The sequence below is a fragment of the Chelonia mydas genome, chromosome 16, assembly GCF_015237465.2.
Source record: "Chelonia mydas isolate rCheMyd1 chromosome 16, rCheMyd1.pri.v2, whole genome shotgun sequence".
Lineage (NCBI taxonomy): Eukaryota > Metazoa > Chordata > Testudines > Cheloniidae > Chelonia > Chelonia mydas.
In genome coordinates this window covers 25,409,980-25,434,163 of record NC_057857.1, presented here as the reverse complement: position 1 = coordinate 25,434,163, position 24,184 = coordinate 25,409,980, and the positions used below count along the sequence as shown (strand labels likewise).

At 42.0% G+C, this 24,184-nt stretch overlaps 2 protein-coding genes across 21 annotated transcripts in view; one reads left to right on the top strand and one right to left on the bottom strand.

The window, feature by feature from the left end:
• Positions 1-24,184, bottom strand: part of SLC2A8 (solute carrier family 2 member 8) — a 116,982-nt gene that overhangs the window by 39,796 nt on the left and 53,002 nt on the right. For 3 of the 15 annotated variants that reach the window (XM_043530557.1, XM_043530558.1, XM_043530554.1), the window contains exons 2-5: positions 7,708-7,753; positions 5,450-5,631; positions 2,575-2,737; positions 1,329-1,535 (exon numbers count right to left, since the gene is read on the bottom strand). The exons of 1 other annotated variant lie outside the window; for it this stretch is intronic. In XM_043530557.1, the coding sequence (XP_043386492.1) occupies positions 1,329-1,535; positions 2,575-2,737; positions 5,450-5,631; positions 7,708-7,753 (598 nt within the window). Of the gene's footprint in view, positions 1-1,328; positions 1,536-2,574; positions 2,738-5,449; positions 6,298-7,707; positions 7,754-24,184 lie in introns of those variants that run through there. 11 more of the 15 variants (XM_043530555.1, XM_043530563.1, XM_043530562.1 and 8 more) reach the window with 9 other exon arrangements.
• FBXW2 (F-box and WD repeat domain containing 2) lies at positions 6,192-15,473 on the top strand. Of its 6 annotated transcripts, none has more exons than XM_043530569.1 (8): positions 6,192-6,344; positions 6,537-6,642; positions 8,727-9,236; positions 9,636-9,830; positions 11,563-11,660; positions 12,022-12,108; positions 12,918-13,087; positions 13,767-15,473. In XM_043530569.1, the coding sequence occupies exons 3-8, from the start codon at positions 8,747-8,749 to the stop codon at positions 14,053-14,055; spliced, it is 1,329 nt and encodes a 442-aa protein (XP_043386504.1). In that variant the 5' UTR covers positions 6,192-6,344; positions 6,537-6,642; positions 8,727-8,746; the 3' UTR covers positions 14,056-15,473. The 6 variants fall into 6 exon arrangements, with proteins under 6 accessions (XP_043386504.1, XP_043386503.1, XP_043386505.1 ...); XM_043530568.1 differs by lacking the exon at positions 11,563-11,660 and adding an exon at positions 10,930-11,063 and having other exon boundaries at positions 6,194-6,344; XM_043530570.1 differs by lacking the exon at positions 11,563-11,660 and adding an exon at positions 10,930-11,063 and having other exon boundaries at positions 6,196-6,344; positions 8,819-9,236.

Genomic DNA, 24,184 nt, shown 5'->3' with positions numbered 1-24,184 from the left:
CTTTGAAATTCCCATATAATTAAAACCTCACTGAAATCCCTCTGAGGAATAGGCTACATTTGAAGATTTTTTATTTTTTTGGTAAAGTAGGATTAGTGGTCTTCAGTGCCATTTTTCTTCATAAGGGAAGGTTGGCAAGGACAGACAAATAAGTGTTCTTTCAGATAATACCACAAAGAACCCCTTTTCTTTCAAAGTTGCTGCCATGTCTTATAACAAACAATAAGGGCTGGAGCCAGAGGCTAATTAACTGAGGGCAGCCTGTGGCCTCGGTCCTATAGAACAGGATAGGGCAGCCCTTTTGAAAGTGAACAGCTCTGAGAGTTTCTCTGAAGTCATTAATGCAGTTTAACAACAAATAAACTTTCAGTAATGGAAAATGCAGCTATAGAGTACTGCCAAGCACAAGTGTTGAAAAATAACTTTTTTTTAAAGTCTCATGATTTAAGCCAATAATGAATTTTGGGTTTTTTATTTGCCGCCTAATACCAGGGACTTAAGGTTACATTTACTTTGCAAGAGCTGACAACACTGTGATCCCTTGAAAACTACAAATTACACTAGATCTGCTCACCAACGAGGACAAAAGGGAAGTGGAGGGGTGAAGGTAGGCGAGAGGGGAAAAGTAGTGCGTGCACGCATGCGCACACACAGGGAAAAATGAAAGTCAGGAGATAGCAGTAAACTGATGTATATACTCTGCCTGCTTTCCACTGCTCCAAAATGCTGTAAAGCAGCCACAGCCCAGTGATGAATCTGACCCTCAGAGTTTAAAAAATTTTAGAAAGATAAAGATATGTAGTCTTTGTTTTATTAACAGTTTATGTATTAAACAAATAAATGTTAAAAAGGACAAGGAAATTCCCGGACAAAGACTATGTTAAAATGGAATGAAGACTGAAAATAATGTAGGAATTTAAAAAAAAAAAAAGTGTTACAGTGACATTGCACTAACAACAAGTGTTATAAACCCAGGAAATTCAGAGTTAATATTAAACTGAAAAGAAGTCCAAACATATTGAGGACTGGAAATGCCATTGGGAAACCCAAAACACTTTAGCTTCGCCTTTCAGAGAGACACCAAGAGGAAATACATGTAATCCATCTTTAAAGTCAATGCTATTTAATATAAGACCATAAACACGAATATGCTATGATCATAGTCATATGGTTATTGCATGGTGTCACTACAGAGTGGAGTTAAGGTTGTATGGGTGCCATAGCTGTGGTTCCACTCCTGGTTTTAAGATTATATTATCTCATGCAACATTTTTCCAGAGCGTGCTGAATAAATAATAAATAAGAAAAAACAGAACTGTTTCACTTACTGGAACAACAAGTGAAGTAATGCCACTGGCTAACCCAGTCAATATTCGTCCAATGTAAAGCATCCAGACATTCTGGGCAGATATGATAATTGTAAACCCAGAGACATATGGTATTGAACACAGCATCAAACTCAGCTTCCTCCCAATTTTATCGACCATACAGCCTCCCAGTATTCCTCCAGCAGCAGCTCCTAATGTTACTACAGACTTCAGAAAACAAGCACACACAAATAAATAAATGACTATACATTCTACAGCCTTTCAGAAAATTAATCATTGCTTTTTGGTTTAAAAGAAGATGTGCGGAAGCCATTAGACTAAGGGACAAAGACTAGCCTACCTAACCATTCATAAACTAGTGCACTTTCAACAATAGCCAGGACACCATTTAACTTGGCAAGCTCTTTTCCCCGGAACTGCATTTTCTCTGACCCCTTCTTCATATCAGGTCCTTCATACGATCACATCAGCTCACTAGAGCAGTCTGCCCTCATTCATAGTTTTTAAGGCCAAAAAGGACCATTATGATGATCTGATCTTCAGCATCATACAGGTGACACTCTTGTTAACACTCTTATGAAATGTACCCAAAGTTCATTAATCCACCACAGAAAGATAGTAGATCAGTTTTAGTCTCTGTGTGTGTGCATGCACATATATAAAAATAAATGTATATAAATTAAAAGATATTGCAGTGGAAAAAGATATACTAGCCATAGTCAGTTAAAAACAGAACCACCATGCATCTTTTTAAAAGTACAATTTAAAGGCTCAGGAGAGTGGCCAGCTTGACCATCCTGGAGCCCTGCTGCCTAAGCAGTGGCACAGCAAGGTGCTACAACATGCTTCACCCTCAATACAGCGCGATCTAATTTAGCAGTGAGAGAGGGGAGCCGAGTCTCCAGGGCCCATTTAATCTTTGGCCGTTCTACTGAAACTACCAAGAGGAGGCGACTTAATGCCAAGTGCGATGAGTTCATAGAATGGGGCAGAAAACTCTGAATTAATTTCACAGACTATCGAACAGCCACCAGGTGCAAACAACTTTCAGTCACTCAGACTAAAATTTGAACAAATAACCTAGAACTGAAAAGGTCTATATTCCATTATTAAACACAAGCTGCCTAGTCTCATACAAACAGACAGTCTTCTCAAAATAGATCTGCCCCACAACTGAAAACGTGTAAGGAATTTTTTCTTACCAAATCAGTCACACACTATGATAATGCATCTTGCAGAGACTTACCCCAAACCATGATGCTTCGTTGGTGTCTAATCTTAATATAGGGTCACTAATTTTCTTCAGAGCTGGAATAGCTGGTGAACTATAACCTAGGACAAATCCAAAGCTGAGGGGTCCCAAAACAGCAGCAAAGGTGGCCAGATATAGCTTCCTGTTCTGGACTTTGCTGTAATGAGTCAAAGAGAAATTCTGCATGTGTATACAATTGTTGGTTGTCACAATACTGCAAAAGCCAAAGAAAATTCTGTTTTATAATATGCTTTATATGTACAAATTGTGTGACTTGGTCAATCAAGTATGTAAATAGATCAGTTCAATGTTTCAGAATCCTCAGTGCAAGCCATCAGACAATCTCAGTCCAGGTAATAATCTGGAGATGTCCGAATACATTAAAAAAAAAAAAAGTAATTTAAGTGTTTCAGAACACACAATGTAATTGCTTATTTTGGTATCATCTTAGGGAGAGTTAGAGGTGGAGAAGGCTGTCAAGGTAGCAGCAAATGAGGTTAGAAGCTGAACAGAACATAAACTGGAACATCTCCTTTCAAGAAGTATCACTCAATCATATTTTAAGAAACGGTGAAATCCTGGTGCCATTAAAGTCAATGTGAGTTTTTCCATTGACTTCAAAGGGGCCAGTATTTCAAACTATAAGTCATAGTAAACTGCCTAGGATCACAGCTAAAATAAAACATAATCATTGTGGACACACCATAAAATCAGTACTTGGAGGGGAACCAGTACGTCTATGTGCACACATACTGATTTGGACTTGAGTTTACAGATGTTTAATTCTCTCAGAGCTAGAATTAGAAAATGTTTGTCTTCCACCCCCCACCCCCACCCCCACACTGGCAAAGCCAATGAAATTAGTAATAAAGGCAATGGCAATTTAGCCACTTGTTGTGGGTGGGTGGGGGGTTACTGACTCATTTGGAATCAAACATTTCAGCCAGTTTAAGCACAAAACACAAAAAGCTCTTTTTTTCTTAAGAAGAAAGATATTTTATTTAGTAACAGAAATGAAAGAGCTTTCTCAGGAAGTTTTTTGAATTACAAATATTTAGTTTCAAACCATAGCCACAACTTCTGTCACCTGATTCTCCACAGAAACTGCTGACATGGCTGCAGGAACTGCATCAGTTGTTATGTAACATTAATCAATCACCCATCACTTTCCCAGCCACACAAAATTTAACACATCCTTTTATTTTCAGAAGTATGTCAAAACCTTATCTTTACTATTTCACAGTAACCTGTGTTTAACATGAGATTAAAAGCATGCACGAGAATTCGATACTTTCCACTTCTGCTCTAGACATATTTCTGCAGTCAGATCTCAGCTCTAAGCCATTTTGATTTTAGACTAAAAGATTTACTAGTTCAAAGTGGGTCTGGATACAGCAAAAAAAAAAAAAATAAAATAAATCTCCCAGCACTCAAAGCCAACTCTCAGTTTCTGCATGTATGTTTTTTAAAACATTTTTTTCAGTCATCCTCTAACTCCTACTTAGTTTTGTACCAGGACAAAGTCCATCTTTATTTTTAAACTAGAATCAGAACGTTTAGAACATCAAGATCTCTTTCCATCCATACTTCTCAACATGCTTTTCAAAAGATGAGTAAACATGACAAAATGACTTCGCTGAGGTCATATTGTCAGAGTGGCAAATCTGGAATAGAACCCATGTCTCCCAAGTCCCAGTCCCAATCCATCAGACCATATTGCCTCCAGGTTTTACTCCTTACTCTGTTGCTTTCAAGACCCCACTCTCTTCTCTTTGGCTACAGCAGCTCTTGGAAGTCAAACAGTTTGTTAGGAATCCTGTTACAAACATAATTACATCAACCTTGTCTTGAAGGACCTACACTTGCTCGTGACCCACTACAAGACTTGCCTTTGTCTTCACCACTGCTTGTGCTCCCATTTAACTTGGCAAGCTCTTTTCCCCGAAACTGCATTTTCTCTGACCCCTTCTTCATAGGTTCTTCATACTATCACGTCAGCTCACTAGAGCACTCTGCCCTCGTTCATAGTTTTTAAGGCCAAAAAGGACCATTATGATGATCTGATCTTCAGCATCACACAGGTGACAGAATTTCACTAGAGTGATTCTAGCCTCAAAAACTTTTGGTTGAGCTGGAGCACATCTTTTAGAAGACATCCAGATGTACATCTAACTCCTTTCTAAGTGTTGTTTAAAACTTACCTGCTTAGCTTCGTTTTCAGTCAGCCAGATGTCAACCAGCTTTTCTCACTGAGTCTTATTCCTACCAGCCCATTAGGCACTCTACTCTGCTGTGCCCAGAACTCATACTGTGATATTCTTCCATATTAGTCACTGAGCTTGCCGCTATGTCTCAGGAGAGTTGTAGGAATGCCACATTATAAAACTATACTGTATCGTTTGCAGCCTTTTATTTTGTTCGGTGAGAGCTATGTCAAAACCACTTTTAACTAATAGACAAATTCAATAAAAGTAGGAAAAAGAAGTCAAATGAGAGCTAGAGAGAATCTGAATGGAGTCTAGTCTGGAGCAGGGTCAAATATTTCAAAGCCAAATGGCATGTAGGCTGGAGCCCCACATGGGAAGGAGCAAGTGAAGTCTCTGGAAAGACTTCACTGGAAACATCGAGTAGGGATGGCAGCCATACATTCCAGGTTTCAGAGTAGCAGCAGTGTTAATCTGTACTGGCAAAAAGAAAAGGAGTACATCCGATGAAGTGAGCTGTAGCTCACGAAAGCTTATGCTCAAATAAATTGGTTAGTCTCTAAGGTGCCACAAGTCCTCCTTCTCTTTTTAGCCATACATTGACACTTTGTTACTAGTCAGCCAGGAACTCCAATGTCTCCAGCTCAGAAAAGCAAGGGTCTTACCTCAGGTAGGCATCCAGCACTGGGTAGCTCTCAGCAGGCAGCAGCCATTGCTCACTAGGCTCCCAGGAGCGCAACAGGGGCTGGGATTCTTCTGTAGCCATTTGTCTATTTAAAAACACACCCACACACACCCCAAAGTAGCGCTGTCCTGGCACTGGCAGTCGGGTGAGCCTGGCCTCAGCCTAGTGAAATAAAGGGACAAGCAAAACTAGAAGAATCACTAGACTACTGTAGGTGTGGAGGGTTACAAACCCCTCTCTGGGGGGCTAGGGAAGAGAGGGACACCCCAGAGCTCGGGGTGAGAGTCTACGGGACGCAGGAATAGGCGCCCCACTCACAGGGGCTGGAAGGGCCTAGTCGCTCTGCAGCGATGGGCGCCAGCCCCGCGCTCCCCGTACGCGCAACCCAGGGAGGGGGCAGCAGCTGCAGGACCGTGCGGAGAGCGCCCCCTACCTCCGATCGCTCAGACGGGAACGACCTACCGCGCGCACGGAGCCTGACGCCCGCCAGGCCTCAAAGTCTCGGCTCCAGGTGCCGAGGGAAGAGACTGACGGACCGACGGTCCGTTTTGTCCAGTCCCCCGCACAGCGTTTCCGGGGATTTTCTAGGCGTGGAGGACTAGCGAGCTCTATGGGCCTAGCTCTGACTCCCCGGGCGGGCAGGCCAGCCGGCCGGCCTCGCTGTGCTGAAGGGATGGCTCTGGGCAGAGCCTCTACCTGCTCGCTCGATAGCAGCTCGCCACGACCCCGCCGCCTTCTCTCACGATCCTTTCCCTCTAGGGGGCCGGGAGAACGGAAATAGCGAGAGGCCGGGGCGCAAGACAATGACGTCTGGGCTGCGCGCCGGAAGCTGCCCGGGTAGAGGCTGAGCTTGCCTTGGGATCTAGTGGCGGCAGGTTCGACCCCCGGGGAGTGGGGTGGGACAGGACCCCGGCCGCCTCCTCCCAAGGCCCCAGTGACCTCCGCGGGGAGGGATCGAGATGTGGGTGCCAAGGGCTCGGCGAGCGCGCGGGGCGGGATCCTGGGGTGCAGCGGCTAGGCTGGGGTCGTGGCGAGGCAGTGACTGAATCTCTGTTTTGCTGCTGCAGGAGAAATGGCTGCAGAGGAATCCCAGCTCCTGTTGGGCTCCAGGGAGCCAAGCGAGCAATGGCTGGTGCCTGCTGAGAGACGCCCTGTGCCTGACACCTACCTAAGGTGAGTGTTCCTGGGCCCCCCAGCCAGAGCCTAGAGAAGCGCCCGACATTCTGCAGCGAACAGCGTAGCTGGCAAGTGCTACACTTCCCCTCCCCACCTTACACAGTAACCAGGTATAGGATCACAATGGTCCCTTCTGGCCTTGAAATCCGTGAAAGCCAGGTTCTAGCCTGCCAGCATGCCCACAACTGGTGCTACATTTTCACAACTGGTGCTATATTTGTCCTTTAACAAAGGGCACGATTTTATATAGTTCAGGCCTTAGCAGGGCTTGCAAGAAGTTGCCTGAAGTTTTGACAGAAAAAAGTGGTCAGACAGCATCTGATTACTGGGGGTCTGTTCTGTATTTGGTGAACTGTACAGTTAACACATTATTACCACTGTGACTAAAAGCAATAGACTGCGTTAGTTGCTTGACCAAAATCAGTAATGAAACAAATACTGGAAAACTCAGAATGATTTCTGCAACATTTGCATACTCAGGAGATGGGTAGGTCAACTGGATTTTAAGCTTTTTGTTCTACTCAAAATCATTAGATTTACTAGTCAGAAACCAGAACAGATTTTAGTATTATCTAGAACATTCCATGTAGTGTCTTTATAAGTCTTCATAACTGTTCATTACCTTTTCTCCTTGCAATGCTTTTAGGACACATACCTTACTTTAATGTATTTTGCTATTGGAGATAAATTTATTATAGACTCTTACAGTCTTAAATTAATGCCTTTTCAGTACCTTGGATTTTGATTTCTAAAGACTAGGTTCAACTAGCTGTCTAATAGATTAACCAGTGTAAGTGGCTAGTGAGAGATTCTTTGAAAGAATAAATAACTCATGGTGATTTTTAGTGACCACAGATTGAAGTGTGGCTTATTTGATTGTACCAATATGAATCTAAATCTTACGGAGGCTGTGCATAAAGTCTTATGTACCTCACTTTTGGTGTGATATTAGCCTGCCTGAAAGCATAGAGTTCAATCAGAGGAAGCTACAAGGGGGAAACTTGCTTCAAAAGGGGTTAATATAACTGTGGCTGAGCCATTAATTGGGAAGAAGCTACTTACCGGGCTCCATCCAAGCTTGAATGGCTTGCTCTTCCCAGTGCTAAACCTAGGATCAAAAGAGCATACTAAACCACTGTGGGACACCAAGCCAAGAACAGGGAGTTGATTGAGTGATTTGCCAGGGAGCATCAGTGAGAGCTGACAGGCATAGGAGAGATACAAACTGCAACAGAACCGTCTGCTTCTACCAACTCAGAGATGGAGCTAACTGATCTAGATAAATTATACCAAAGTTGGCAAGGAAGGATTATGGGTTAGGCAAGGGAAAATATACATCTAGATGTTTACTGGTTTTACTCTTTGGTCTGTGTGCTTTGTACCTTTGCATGAATGTGTTTTGAATAAGATGTTTTTGATTCATTTTAATAAGCTGCTGTCACAGGTTCCTGGAATGAAAGGGCTTACAAATGCCAAACCCTCCTGGGGCTGTTGCATTAATACAGTGGGAAACAGGGTGGCTGATATATAGAGATCCAGTCTGAAGGTAGCTGAAGAGCGTGGTTCTACTCGCTCTTCAGAGAGGTGAAGGTAGCGAGGCCTATACTCAAGAGGGACTAAGACGGATCTCATGCTTTAGATCCGTCTTAGTCCCTCTTGAGTATAGGCCTCGCTACCTTCACCTCTCTGAAGAGCGAGTAGAACCACGCTCTTCAGCTACCTTCAGACTGGATCTCTATATATCAGCCACCCTGTTTCCCACTGTATTAATGCAACAGCCCCAGGTGGGTTTGGCATTTGTAAGCCCTTTCATTCCAGGAACCTGTGACAGCAGCTTATTAAAATGAATCAAAAACATCTTAAAGAGAAACATTATGGCCAAATACATTTCCTAAGACCATTTAATCTACTTTGTAAATGCTATATATTTATCTATTGAATGCATGAAAGTACTTTTTTGTACACTGACTTACATTATCAACATATGAGGTTGAGAATGCTGATAAATCAATGATTAAAGATGAGAAATGTTTACATTATCTTTTTGAACAGAACTAACACAATATTTTGATGTACCACAGGTAAATTTTTCCATAACCTTATGGAGAAAAAGGACTTTGAAGCATGGCTTGATAACATTTCTGTTACATTTTTTTCTCTGACGGACTTGCAGAAAAATGAAACTCTGGATCACCTGATTAGTTTGAGTGGAGCAGTCCAGCTCAGGCACCTCTCCAATAACCTAGAGATTCTCCTTAAGCGGGACTTCCTCAAACTCCTTCCTCTGGAACTCAGTTTTTATTTGTTAAAATGGCTTGATCCTCAGACCTTACTCACATGTTGCCTCGTGTCAAAGCAGTGGAATAAGGTTATAAGTGCCTGCACAGAGGTGTGGCAAACTGCTTGTAAGAACTTGGGTTGGCAGATAGATGATTCTGTTCAGGACCCTCTGCACTGGAAGAAGGTTTACTTGAAGGCTATTTTAAGAATGAAGCAACTGAAGGACCATGAAGCCTTTGAGACATCCTCATTAATTGGACACAGTGCCAGAGTATATGCACTTTACTATAAAGATGGTCTTCTTTGTACAGGTAGGAAGCCCAGTAGCCTTGGAGTCTATTATGATGCTTAAAGATGTCTCATCTTTGAGCTTTACCATTTATTTTGTAACAATATAATTTGTTTAATCTGATTTATGATAGCTGTGCTGTGGGTGGTGTTGGAAGAGGGATGGAATTGTAAGGAGTGAAGGTGGGAAACCGGGAGGCCATGCACCTACCAATTAAGTTGAAACTGTTGCAGTTGTGTTTGTGTAATGTTGAGACTTCATCATTCCCTGAAAACTAGAACTTTCCTCATTAAATAAGTCTCACCCTGCGTGAGTAGAGAGGAAATACTTAATTTAAGACAAACATGGGGAAAAGCCCAGTATAAGTCTGGGAATTAACTGTCACTTTAATGCAACCAGCTACCGTGTTCTTAAACTATAGGTTCAGATGACCTGTCTGCAAAGCTGTGGGATGTAAGCACAGGGCAGTGCATATATGGTATCCAGACACACACTTGTGCTACAGTTAAGTTTGATGAGCAAAAGCTTGTAACGGGATCCTTTGATAACACAGTAGCCTGTTGGGAATGGAGCTCAGGGGCCAAGATCCAACATTTCAGAGGGCATACCGGTGCAGGTATGTTGAGCTTTTATTCAACTTTTAAGTCAACCAGTCAAGTTGTGACTTTATCCCTGTCAAATTAGAAACGAAGGTTGGAATTGGACCATTGTACAGCAGACACTGCTACTTGTGCTGTGAGTTTCATATTGTGAATCAGTTTCTCATCTCTTTTGAGGGGGAACCTGACCAAAAAATATCTACAAATATGCACACTAGCTCTGCCTGCTCTTTGGGGTAAGTCCTAGGCTTAGGGACACCCTGGTCTGCATGGACATGGACACAATACAAGTTGTATAGTTCTGGTAGTATAGTACTTGATACCTGCTCAGTGTGACATGGAGCACAATTTGCCAGAGCCACTTACATTCCAAGCCGGGGGAAGATTTGGGTAGAGGAATGAGGTAGGACCAGTGGATCTGAACTTGCCTGTATCCCTGGTAACTCTTCACATCTCTCTTCCTCTGGAGGGGGTCACAGCAGGTGTAACAGGCTGCAGTAGCAGCTGCAGCTCCACATCCTGGAAGGAGAATTCCCTCTCACCAACCTTCTTCCAAGTCTCCCTCAGGTAGAGCTTGGTTATTTGGGCTGTCTTGTGGGCCCACAGTTTGCCCCTTTGAGTTGGAAGGATATCTGGAATTTACTAATCCTGCTATGTAAACATGACCACTTAGAAATTCATCTTGCACCGAGGACAGGAGGCTGCCTACCAGAACAGCTGAGGCTTTAAATGTAGTAAGTTTTTGTTTTTTTGATGGGCTAAGGCTTTTCAGAACTAGGATATTTAAAACAAAATTACTTCTGGAACACCTACAATGGGACTGGCCTAAATAATTAGGTTACACTACACTTAATTCATACATCAGTCAAAAAACAACCCTGCTAATTGGGTTACTGTTCTAATTTCATGGAGAAGAACCAATAGCCTTGGGAATCTAAGCTTTAAGGGGTGGAAATAACAGATTCATGTATTTAAAGTAACCATTCAATCTGTTTGAACCATTAGAACCTTTGAAGATTGAGGGTTATTAGTCTTGGCCTGGTACCCTCATCTCAGATGAGACGAGGATAAATGTAGAGAGTGGTGCTACTCATTTAAAATCCTTCTTGCTTGTAGTTTTTAGTGTGGACTACAATGATGAACTTGATGTTCTGGTCAGTGGTTCTGCAGACTTCACTTTGAAAGTATGGGCCTTATCAACAGGAATGTGCCTGAATACATTTACTGGACACACTGAATGGGTCACTAAGGTAGGGTTGTATTGATGTAGTCAAATCTTGCTTTGCAAGATAATACTGTGCATGTGTTTTACACACATCTCATATCTCCTCAAGTGGTATTCCTTCACTTGCAGCCATACAGGGGGTGGGCTGTCAGTAACCAGAGATAAGTGGTTGACGCAGGGATTGTCAGTTGTGATTCAAAGGAAATCGCTGTTAAAATGTTAGAAAATAACCCTTTGGCAGAAGAGAGACAAGGTGGGTGAGGTAATATCTTTTATTGGACCCACTTTTGTTGGTGAGGGAGACAAGCTTTCAAGCCACACAGAGCTCTTCAGGTCTGGGAAAGGTACTAAAGTTATTGCCTCACCTATCTAGTCTCTCTGTAGCCTGGGACCAACATGGCTATAGTTATATTTCATAGAAGAGGCACTTACAAAAGGTACAGTGAAAACATTCAATCCACTTACGTGAAGTAGTTCCTATAGCAAAGTGAATGGAATGATTAGGGTTCAATGTTTTATTCCAGGAATGAGTGTGATTGTACTGAAGCCAAGCTACTTTGAAAGGCATAATTACAATGAAAAAAAGTGCTGCTTGTCTGTAAAGTGTACAGTCAAAATGAAGGTGAGCAAAGTTTTCTCAAATGAGGAAGCTGGAATGCTTAGTTCTTAGCTAGTCAGGGTGATTCTAGAATCAAGCTTAACATGAAAGGATTTTCTATCACACAATGAGTTGTCAGCAGTGGGAGCACAAAGTTTTAATTGTTCTGGGTTCTTTTTGATGACAAAGTATTCTTCCTTAAAAGAACCTGTGCCCCAAAGGAACAGTCATAGCAGAATTGCAATGTTTTTAAACCTCCATTACTCAAATTGTCAATAAACTAGAGCAAGTTTTACCTAGATTTGAATAGGTAATTTAATATTTTATGAACTTGGGAATCTGTTTAGTGAGCTTTAGACTTATTTAACTATTTCTTCAATTGCAGGTGGTTTTGCAGAAGTGTAAAGTCAAATCTCTCATGCATAGTCCTGGGGATTATATTCTTTTAAGTGCAGATAAGTATGAAATCAAGGTATGTACTGTCTGTTTAAATGTGTATCACAGTGCAGAGAAGTATGGTACTTTTTGCATTTAGGGAATTCATTGGCGCTTTTAAGAGTACATGGATTTTTCCCCACAGCCTATCAGTGAAGCACTGTATAGAAGACAAATGGGTCTTTGAAAGCTAGTGGTGGTTCTATGCTTTTCTTTTAAGACTGAATATCAGGTGGCTGGGTGTGCATTAAGTGGGTAGCCCTGGGTTTGTAGTAAGGCCTTCAGCCTCTGCCAAGTATATTCTTGTTGCAAACTCTTCTTCAGTAGGGGGGCATATAGATTGGGAGGAGGAGTTCTGATTTTAATAAATAGTTTAGAGCCTCACAGTGTTTCTCATAAGTGTGCTCATTGGGACTTTATTAATCTTCTGATTGGGTAGAGAAAGTTAATATAGTTAAGAGGACTAGCAAAAGATTTGGTGAAACATGTTGTTGCTAAAACTATTCTGTTTTCTCATTCACTTAATCTGTATGCAAGAGATTGAGTATTAACTAAAAAAGCCTCTTCAGAGGAACACTTCAGGCTTGAGTCAAGACACACACAGTCAATACTTCTACTCTTCTGTAGACTGAAAGCAAGAAAAACCTGAAAACCAAATACCTTCTGTGGTCAGGAACTCCACTTTCAGAAATGGTCTGAAATATAATTTGTCTAAATTCACTAGTTGTTGGCAGCCCAGAATGACCACCACATAAATAAGTGCAAAGCAATCGCTCTCTGTTCATGTAGCAGTTTACAGCTTGAGATGCTTTACAGTATGAAAACCAGCATTTTTTTAAATTGCAGATTTGGCCTATTGGAAGAGAAATAAACTGCAAATGCTTAAAAACCCTGTCCGTATCTGAAGATCGCAGCATCTCGCTGCAGCCCAGACTGCACTTTGATGGTAAATACATAGTATGCAGTTCAGCTCTAGGATTGTACCAGTGGGACTTTGCCAGCTATGACATTCTCAGGTAAATCTTTCAGTTTGAGACTAACTTTGCATGTGAAGCTTTACTGTTGAGGTTTAAAAAACAATCTGGTTCAAAACCACTAAGGTAGACTACAGAGCCATTTGGTGGGACAAGGAAGCGTAAGGACGATCCCTCTCGCGGTACTGTTGGGCTTGAGACACATCATAAAACATCTCAGAATTTAGTGGAATGACGTAATCAGATGTCCTGCAAATTGCAGGTGAGGGGGTCAGAGAAGATTAAATTCTGTTCTGGCCTTACTCTTAATTGTACGCTCAGTCCTAGAATAGTGTTGGCATCCAAAATCATAATTTCCCAAGAATAGGATTTATTATGGAAATACTGACCTCTTTTGAAGGATCCTAGCTCATTCAGCCAGCTGTGTCTCTAACCCAAAAGAAAAGCACAGTTTTGCCTTTGTTACCTGCCTTGGGTAGTTTCACCTCCTAATCTGGCTTCAAATATATCTTTGTGGGACATTTTCAAATAAGAAGGAATGGACCTAGAGCAGGCCTGGATTAAGGCATATTGACAGCTCTTTAGGGAAACTAACTACTTCTTCCTTAGATCATTTTGTCCTTAGACTCCAGTTTCCTCTCTCTGTAGATGCATATAGGGGATGAAGTTTCATAATATACAGTGATACCAATTCTGATTTAAACACTGTCTTATCTTTCAGGGTCATCAAACCTCCTGATTTTGCAAACTTGTCCTTGCTGGGCTTTGGAGATATATTTGCCCTATTATTTGATAACAAATACCTGTATATAATGGACTTGAGGACAGAAAAACTGATTAGCCGCTGGCCACTGCCAGAATATAGAAAGTCAAAGAGAGGTTCAAGCTTTTTGGCTGGTGAAATGTCTTGGCTAAATGGACTAGATGGCCAAAATGACATGGGCCTGGTTTTTGCCACCAGTATGCCAGACCACAGTATTCATTTGGTATTGTGGAAAGAACATGGCTGAAGATGTGGCAGGACATTCATGAGTCTGGGACTTGAAGCAGTGTGTCCATGAAAGAAGACTTTGCATGAACCAAAGTTGCACACCTAATGGTATCATCATGCAATGCACAATCACTTATTTTTTGTTTTCTAGGGCATTTGGGAGAGATGGGCTTGTTTTGACATAATACAACACAGCATGCTAACAATATTTGCCAATTAATTTAATCTGTACTCATATTTAAGCATACATATTTGGGTTTTCTTGACAAAGTATAGATTATAAAAGTTTAAATCACTCAGATCTATCATTTAAGTCTAAAGTGAAGTGGTGTTTGATCTGAAAGACTTCTGTCCTATATCTTTTGCTGAAACAGAAGGTGAAGCTACTATCTTATACATGTAACATCAAGTGCTAATCACAGTGCTAAAACTGTACCAGTACACAGAATACTCAGTGTAGAACTGCATGATTTCCTCAACTGTCAGCCTCTTCAGGAACTTTGTTTCTCCTTATTGTAGCTTTAAACTCTTAGCAACCTGGAGTCAAGGAAGCAGTAAAGTCCTTTCACCACTATCAGAATATTTCTTGATGACAGCGATAGCTTGTTTTGTTTTAAGTAGGGGCCTGTGTTCATGTTGGCCAGACTGGGGCAAATTCTTAGAGATAAGCAGCATAAATAACTGCAGGATGTGAACATGGAGAATTTGTGGGCTAGTGTTTTTTACAGTTCACGGCTTGAGTAAAGTTGGCACAGAAATAAACAGTCTTTTCCTGCACAGAGTATACAATAAAGCCAACCTGCTGGTTTAATGTGCCATTGCACAGTTATTGAATAAATATTTTGGACCATGTGTTGGTCTTTCCTCAGGGACTGAAACATGGAATATTTATTTGCACAAAATTCTCCAACAGTTCACCCAGTATGGCTTTATTAACATTGCATAACCGTTTTCTAGAATTTGATTGTCAGAGCACAGTTTAATCCATACATTTAGGGAAAACATTAAGGGAAGGGAACTTGTTTAAGCCCTAGGCAGCAGGCTTTAGGCTCATACATTGTGTGTCAAATGACATCGAAGGGCTGTCCACCATCCAACATAATAAGTGTGCTAATGAGTACAGAAGTACCTGTTAAATCTGGATTTGAGGATGAAAATTGTGACATTATGAATATACCCTGTTTTCATAAGAGTTCAGGAGTTCTAATCATGAAAGAATAGAACTAAAATAATCCATTGTACTCTTCTCTGACCAGTTTTACTAGGCCTCACTAATGTAGGGGGAGAAGATTTTTAGTAAATATTTTTTAATAGTAGGTATTCAAATATTATGCTGAATCTGACTTTTATATTTAAAAGCTGTATCCATCATTACCTGACTCCTATGCTTTAGAACTGCATTTCTACATTTTGAAAATAAAATTTCCCCTCCGTGTCTATTTTTCCACCACTTCTAAATATAAGACTGCTTGAAGATTAACGACTCTGTCCTTTACCTAACACACTTACATGGCTCCGATCAGCGTTTCAATGTACATATCCTCACATCACCTGTTTGGTAGGACAGTACAGTAATTCCTTTTTTGCAAATGGGGAACGGAGGACCAGAGCCTCAAAGGTGTTTAAACACCTCACTCCCATTGATTTCAATCAGGGTTACATACCTACATATCTTTGAGGATCTGGAGCTAATTGACTTGGGAAGTCACAGAAAAAGAGACTTGATCCCAGGTGTTTAAAACCAGAGTCCTAACCCATTCACCTCTTTACAATGGTAACTTCTTTTTGTTGAGACTGGTTAAAATACACAACTTGATTGCAGATGTACTGAGGAGTGATGTTCACTTCTTTTTTGGGGACGCTTTACATGCTTCTGACTGAAACACATGGTCAACTAATCACCACAGCTAATTAAAATGACAATTCACCCATAATTTGTTTCAGCTTAGTCATGGTGTCATATGACATTTTGGAAGACAAAATGGGTCTGTAGTGTATCCTACCTTTTTCCCAACCAAGAAGAAAGCACTCAACTAGAATGGGGTGGTGAATTACAAAAGAATTACATTAACGTGCTGTGCTAAGTGAGTATTAAGGCCAGTGTAAGTGTGGGACCAATCTCTTAACTTTATGCAGTGTACCTATTCAATGGTTGTCTTGAATTTAGTTGAGCAACTAACTATAGATTCTTCATGCACTAGCACAGCCACACTGACAGATACTTGACTCACTTAGTACTTGGATAAATAGAGAGGGTGTTAGTGTGATACCTCAATATAATTAGCTAGTGCTTTACAGAACAGCTAAGCCATCAGAACTAACCCAAGTCAAACTAAAGGGATACCCTGCTGGTTTGATAGAGGCCTATGTATGACTATTCAATAAGCACATTATTGCTATTGATAACTTGCTACCATTCACTTTAGGCGCTGCTCAAGCACCACCAAAATACAAGGGAGTTGCTTATTGCACCAGCTTCTATCCGTCCCTTGCCCTGCGCCCTCCCCTTCCTCCATATGCTATCTGGGCCTACAAGGGTTTGGCTAATTAGTGGTGCAGCACCATGAGCTGAGGATGAAGAAGTCGTCCCCACAGAAACTCACAATGGGGACCTCGCGAAGAGCAGTACAAACAAAACAATAATGCTTATCTGTGCTGTGGATGATTACTTGGATAATGTTTATTTTGATGGAATATATGTAAAACACTGATTTAGAATCATTTTGAAGAGATCAGCCACCAAAGAGACAATACGTATCAAGTAGTTAATTCAGTCATTTATAGGGGGAGCCCAAAAGTGTAATATAAAAGTCAAATTATAAATTGCTGAATGAAAACCTAAATGCTACATGGAAATCCTGTATGAGTAAAACCCCTTCTCTAATGGTCCCATACTGCAGTCTGTTCTGTGAAGACAGATTTCTGCAACTCCACAAAAGCTCACTGATAAGGAACTGAATGGATGGAAAGTTTTGCTTGGGCAGATCAGATTGTGAGACTGCAACCTAAAGTTTCATTTGAGTAAAAGTTATTTATAGACATGAAAAATAACCTGTCTACCATCCTAAGTGGTAGACAGCAGGGAGTCCCCACTACCTACCAATGTTGCCAGAAGGTTCCTCAGTAAGGAGGGCCCTTCTGCATGGGGAACAGATTTGGCTTTTGGTATCTTAGCATACAAAACCACTATCACTATTAATAAAGCATGAATGAACACATTAGTAAACAAGCCAGTGGGAGGGTGTCTGATTTTTTTTTCCTCCCCCCCGTAACAGGTTTTGTCACAGAGATCACCTTGGGACTGTCACCTGATGCACTAAACTTACCTTTAAGCCCTTTTTTCCCTGCCAGCTTGGGACTCTAGAACCCAGCCTTGTTGAGCCAGACATGCTAGCCTGCTGCAACAAAGACCCAGGGTCTGGGCTATGCCCCCAAAGCTGCAGGCTTTAACTGAAAACAACTCAGCAGGTTATCTATCTCCAGGTACGCAGTTCCCAATGGGATCCAACCCCCAAATAAATCTGTTTTACTCTGTATAAAGCTTATACAGGGTAAGCTTATAAATTGTCTGCCCTCTGTAACACTGATAGAGAGATATGCATGGGAGAGGTTTGCTCCCCCAGGTATTAATCACTTACTCTGGGTTCATTAATAAACAAAAGTGCTTTTATTAAGTATAAAAAGTAGGATTTAAGTGGTTTCAAGTAATAGAAAAAAGTAAATCACCAAGCAAAAACACAAGTCTAAGCCTAGTACATTAAGAAACTGATTACAGGTAATATCTCCATGACTGGCAGCCTCTTTGTTCTGCTCCACCCCCTTTTTATAGTTTTGCACAAGGCAGGAGTCCTTTGTTTGTGCTTGGCCCCACCCCTCCTTCTGAATGGAAAAGTACAAGGATTAAGATGGATTCCAGTATCAGGTGACATGATCACATGGCCTGTGAGACCCCAGCCTCCATTCTTCCTGGGCTGGCCCACAGGTAGGTTTGCAAGTAAACAGAGCCATTTACAGTTCATTGATTCTGAAGCACCCTTAATGGCTTCCACTTAATATGTATTACTGATGTAAACAAGTTTATATCTTATTCTCCTAACTCCAGACATAGAAATAACATATGCAAACAAATAGGATGAACACACTCAGTAGATTATAAGCTTTGTAATGATACTTTACAAGAGACCTTTTGCATAAAGCATATTCCAGTTACATCATATTCACATTCATAAGCATATTTTCATAAAGCATATGGAGTACAACATCACACCCCCCCTCCTTACCATTCACTGAAAGCTAAGTAAAAGTGTATGTATAAAAAAAATCAAGTCCTAGTATAGTTCAATTCTTTTCTCCATATGGCCTAGTTAAAAAATTACAGTAGTACAGGTTAACTCATAAAGGAGCAACACAATAGATCTTAACCCATTTACAAAGAACTAGAATCAGCTAATAACTGTTTCTTCATAATAAGATGAAAGATCATGGAAAACTGAGGGCAGTCTCAGCATTCACAGCTCTCTCTCCTCCACCTAGAAACAAAACAGCCTCCTTCCAAGTAACCAGCTAGCACCAACTTTTTCTCCTCAAAAGCTGCCTGTTAGGGCCCCTGCACACAGCTGAGACCAGTTAACATTTTTAGGCACCTAGGGGCAGCTGAAAAAGGCAGCCCTTTTAATGCCATCTGTCATAACCATAGAGCTAAGGGTAGCCTAGAATTCCCCCTTACCTGTAAGGGGTTAAGAAGATCAAATAACCTGGTTGGTACCTGACCAAAAGGACCAATGGGGAAAGACAAGACTTTCAAATCTTAGGGGAGGCTTTGTTGTGTGTGTTCTCTTGGGAAGCAGAGAAGCATCAGGTCAGAAAACTCCTTCTCCTATAAACCATCCTAAAAGTCTCTCATTACAAAAATTGTAAGTAAAAGCCAGGCAAGATGTGTTAGATTATCGTTTGTTCTGCTTGTGAATTTTTTCTTTGCTGGAGGGAGGTTTATTCGTGTTTTTTGTAACTTTGAAACTAAGCTTCGAGGAACTTCTGCTGTGTTTTTGAATCTTTTGTTACCCTGTAAAGTTATTTTCCATCCTGATTTTTACATAGGTGATTTTTTACCTTTTTTTTTTTTTAAATAAAATCCTTCTTTTAAGAACCTGACTGATTTCTCTATTGTCCTAAGACGCAGGGGTTTGGGTCTGTGATCACTTTGTAATCAATTGGTTAGGATATTATTCTCAAGCCTCCCCAGGAAAGGGGGTGTAAGGGCTTGGGGGGCATATTTTGGGGGAATAGGAACTCCAAGTTGTCCTTTCCCTGATTCTTTGTTAAATCACTTGGTGGTGGCAGCGTACCCTCCAAGGGCAAAGAATTTGTGCCTTGGGGAAGTTTTAACCTAAGCTGGTAGAAACAAGCTTAGGGGGGGTCTTTCATACAGGTTCCCATATCTGTACCCTAGAGTTCAGAGTGGGGAGGGAACCCTGACGCCATCTAAAGTTAAAAAACCAGCACGCTCTCTCAAACATCTATTCCACTCCTTTTTACTGCATTTTTGCTTATTCAAACAAAGAACTAAAAATCAGGACAGTCCCGATTTTATCGGGATATCTGGTCACCCTATGACTGATGCCTAAATCTAGCTCTAGCAGCCACCCTTAAGAAACATATGTTTTCCCTAGTACCTCAGGTCTTTTGATCACCATGCCTTAAGAACAGCCATACTGGGTCAGACCAATGGTCCATCTAGCTTAGAATCCTGTCTTCCGACAGGGGCCAGTGGCAGATGCTTCAGAGGAAATGAACAGAACAGGACAATTGAGATCCATCCCCTGTTGACTGCCAGAAGGTCTGACAGGACAGAGGCTTAGGGACACCCAGAGCATAAGGTTGCATCCCTGACCATCTTGGCTAATAGCCACTACTAGACCTATGCCCCATGAATTTATCTAATGCTTTTTTGACCCCTGTTATACTTTTGGCCGTCACAACAGCCCCTGGCAACAAGTTCCACAATTTGAGCCTATTATGGTATTTTTAAAATGTTTTTCCATGCAGCTTGCAGGCATTTCACTATTTAATTACATAATGGTTGCTATTACTCAGTGGTTCAGCTATATTCACTTCTTGGACCAGATCCTGTACTCCTTTTAGGACTAAATCAAGAATTGTCTTTTCCCTTGTGGGTTCCAGGCCCAGCTGCTCCAAGAAGCAGTCATTAATGGTGTCAATAAATTTGATCTCTGCATCCCATCCTGAGATGATATGTTTTCAGTCAACATGGGGATAGTTGAAATCCCCCATTATTATTGGGTTTTCCGTTTATGTAGTCTCTCTCATCTCCCTAAGCATTTCACAGTCACCATCACCATCCTGGGCAGGTGGTTGGTAATATATTCCTACTGAAATACTCTTCTTATTCAAGCATGGAATTTTTGATCATAGAGATTCTATGGGACAGTTTGAATCATTTTAGATTTTTTACTATGTTTGACTCCATGTTTTCTTTCACACATAGTGCCATCTCCCCACCAGCGTAACCTACATGGTCATTCCTATATATTTTGCACTCTATTGTGTCCCGTTGATTATCCTCATTCCACCAAGTTTCTGTGATGCCCATTATATCAATATTTTTATTTAATACCAGCCAGTCAAGTTCACTCATCTTAGTATTTAGAATTCTTGCATATGTATACAAGCACTTATGAAATTTGTAAATATTTGTCTGCTTCATCTGATGTAACTGAATGGGACTCTTTTTTTTTGTTTGACTGTTTCTCTTCAATTCCTAACTGTACTTTATCAACTTCTATCCTCTCCTCTTTACTAGGGTAAGCAGAGTCAGGATGAGCTCTACCCTGACATCTGGTGGCGAGTCATGGTGGGTTGTGGAAAAGAACTTCAGGGGCTGTCAAGGTTCCTCCCCCACTCTGAACTCTAGGGTACAGATGTGGGGACCTGCATGAAAACCTCCTAAGCTTACTTTCACCAGCTTATGTTAAAACTTCCCCAAGGTACAAATTAATTTTATCCTTTGTTCCTGGATCTCCACTGCCACCAGCAGACTCTAACTGGGTTTACTGGGAAATGTAGTTTGAACATGTCTTTCCCCCCAAAATCCTCTCAACCCTTGCACCCCACTTCCTGGGAAAGGTTTGGTAAAAATCCTCACCAATTTGCATAGGTGACCACAGACCCAAACCCTTGGATCTGAGAACAATGAAAAAGCATTCAGTTTTCTTACAAGAAGACTTTTAATAGAAGTAAAGAAATCCCCTCTGTAAAATCAGGATGGTAGATACCTTACAGGGTAATTAGATTCAAAACATAGAGAATCCCTCTAGGCAAAACCTTAAGTTACAAAAAAGACACACAGACAGGAATAGTCATTCTATTCAGCACAATTCCTTTCTCAGCCATTTAAAGAAATCATAATCTAACACATACCTAGCTAGATTACTTACTAAAAGTTCTAAGACTCCATTCTTGTTCTATCCCTGGCAAAAGCAGCATACAGACAGATACAGACCCTTTGTTTCTCTCCCTCCTCCCAGCTTTTGAAAGTATCTTGTCTCCTCATTGGTCATTTTGGTCAGGTGCCAGTGAGGTTACCTTTAGCTTCTTAACCCTTTACAGGTGAGAGGATTTTTCCTCTGGCCAGGAGGGATTTTAAAGGGGTTTACCCTTCCCTTTATATTTATGACAGGGGCTGATCTCATTTGCATAGGAACACCCACCCTGCCTAGATGGTCACTTTGGCTGCTGTAGGAGCCCCAGTTTCTCTGTTATTGGGGCAGGAATAAACTGTTATTATCCTGATTATGTGAATCAAGGACAGTGGAACTGTACTCGGCTTTTTGTTATGATAGAGGGACTCACCATCAACTAAGCAGCACTCGCTAGGCAAGGGTCATGGGTTCCAAAACCCAGTGAATGACTGGTATGATTTAGTTGGGGATTGGTCCTGCTTTGAGCTGGGGGGGAGTTGGACTAGATGACCTCCTGAGGTCCCTTCCAACCCTGATATTCTATGAATGGAGAGAGGCTGGGAATAGGTATTAATACTTGGTTGCATGCGCCTCGTGGTGAGGGCCTTATATGCTAATTGCACTTCCTCCTCTCTCCACTATCAGAGCTAATTTTGATTCCATTAGGAGTCTAGGTACAGGCTGCTGAGCTGAATTCACTTTGGGCTAATGGTGCACCAGTACTGAGGCTCCCCTACTACAAGCTGAAATTACAAAAGAGCTAAACTTACTAAGAGCTGAAATCACTGAGTGTTGTGTTAAGTAGTGGGGGAGCCTGAAGATATATGGCGGAGCAGTTTGCGGGACCAAGGACAGAGACTTTTGGGTTGTTGGACTTTTGGGACTTTGGGTGATTTTGGGTTGCTGGACTCAAGAACCAAAGGGAAAGGACACACCCCAATTTGCTTGGGGTGGGTTTTTTGCTCATGGGTTGTGTTATGAATCCTGTTGGTGGTGGTTCCCCAACATAATGCCACATTGTTTCTCTCTGTTATTAAAAGCCTTTTTGCTACACTCAGACTCTGTGCTTTTGAGAAGGGAAGTATTGCCTCTTGGAGGTGCCCAGCAGGGGTGTTTATATATTTTTTCCCAGGTCACTGGGTGGGGGCTCGAGCCGGTTTTGCATTGTGTTATTGGAATGGAATCCCTAGATACTGAACCCGGCCCTTGTTGCTGCCAACTCTGATGGGCAGAAGGGTTACACTAGGATATAAAGTGTTCCCTTTAATAAATCCTCCCCTAAAGGATGTGGCTGTCTGAACTGTGTGCTGCCCTGCACCTGTTGGCTTTCCCCCAGTTCTTAATTTAAAAACTTCTCAATTATGCTTTTAATTTTAAAATATCAGCAATCTGGTTCTGTTTTGGCTTAGGTAGAGCCCATCCTTCTCATATAGGTTTCTCCTTTCTTAAAAGGTTCCCCTGTTCCTAATAAACCTAAATCCCTCCCCTCCAAACACCACTGTCTCATCCATGCATTGAGAATCTGCAGTTCTGCCTAACTGTCCCTGTGTGTGAAACTGGAAGCATTTCAGAGAATGCTACCATGGAGGTCCTGAACTTTAATTTATTAGCTAGCAGCCTAAATTAGTCCTCAAGGACTTCTCTCCTACCTTTCCCTAGGTCAGTGGTCACCAACAAGTTGATTGTGATCAACTGGTCGATCCTGGAGACTCTCCCAGTCGATCGCAATCTCTGGCTGCGGTGGTGCAGCAGGGCTGCCTGCCGCAGCCCAACACCTCTCCCAGAAGCGGCCAGCAGGGGTCTTCACGCGCTGCTTCTGCCTGCAAGTACCACCCCTGCAGCTCCCATAGCTGGGAACAAAGAGCTGTGGCCAATGGGAGCTGCGGAGACAGTGCCTGCAGAGAGGGACAGCATGCAGAGCCATGTGCCCCCCCCCAGGGGCCACAGGGGCACTTTGGTCCCTTCCGGGAGTGGCATGGTCACGTTGTGCACTACTGGCTGGCAGGGTGTGTGTGTGGGGGTGGCCTGGCTCATGATGGGGAGGAGGTGCTGATGTGCCTGAGTGGGGCCGGGGCAGGAAGGAGCCTGCCTTAGCCCCGTTGCGCCACCGATTGGGAGCTGTCCGAGGTAAGTGCCCCCTGCTGGGAGCCTGCACCCCAACCCTGAGCCTGCTACTGAAGCCAGCACCCCATACCCCCTCCTGCACCCCAAGCCTCTGCCCTGAGCCTCCTCCCAGAGCTAAGTATCGGGGTAGCTGTGTTAGTCTGTATCCAGAAAAACAACAAGGAGACCGGTGGCACCTTAAAGACTAACATTTATTTGAGCATAAGCTTTCATGGGTAAAAACCCCACTTCTTCAGATGCATAGAGTGAAAATTACAGATGCAGACATAAATATACTGACACATGAAGAGAAGGGAATTACCTCACAAGTGGAGAACCGGTGCTGACAGGGCCAATTCGATCAGAGTGCATGTAGTCCACTCCCAACAATAGATGAGGAGGTGTCAATTCCAGGAGAGGCAAAGCTGCTTCTGTAATGAGCCAGCCCCTAGTCCCAGTTCCTAATCAAGCCCAAATTAATGGTGGTAAATTTGCAAATGAATTTTAGTTCTGCTGTTTCTCTTTGAAGTCTGTTTCTGAAGGTTTTTTGTTCAAGTACAGCTACTT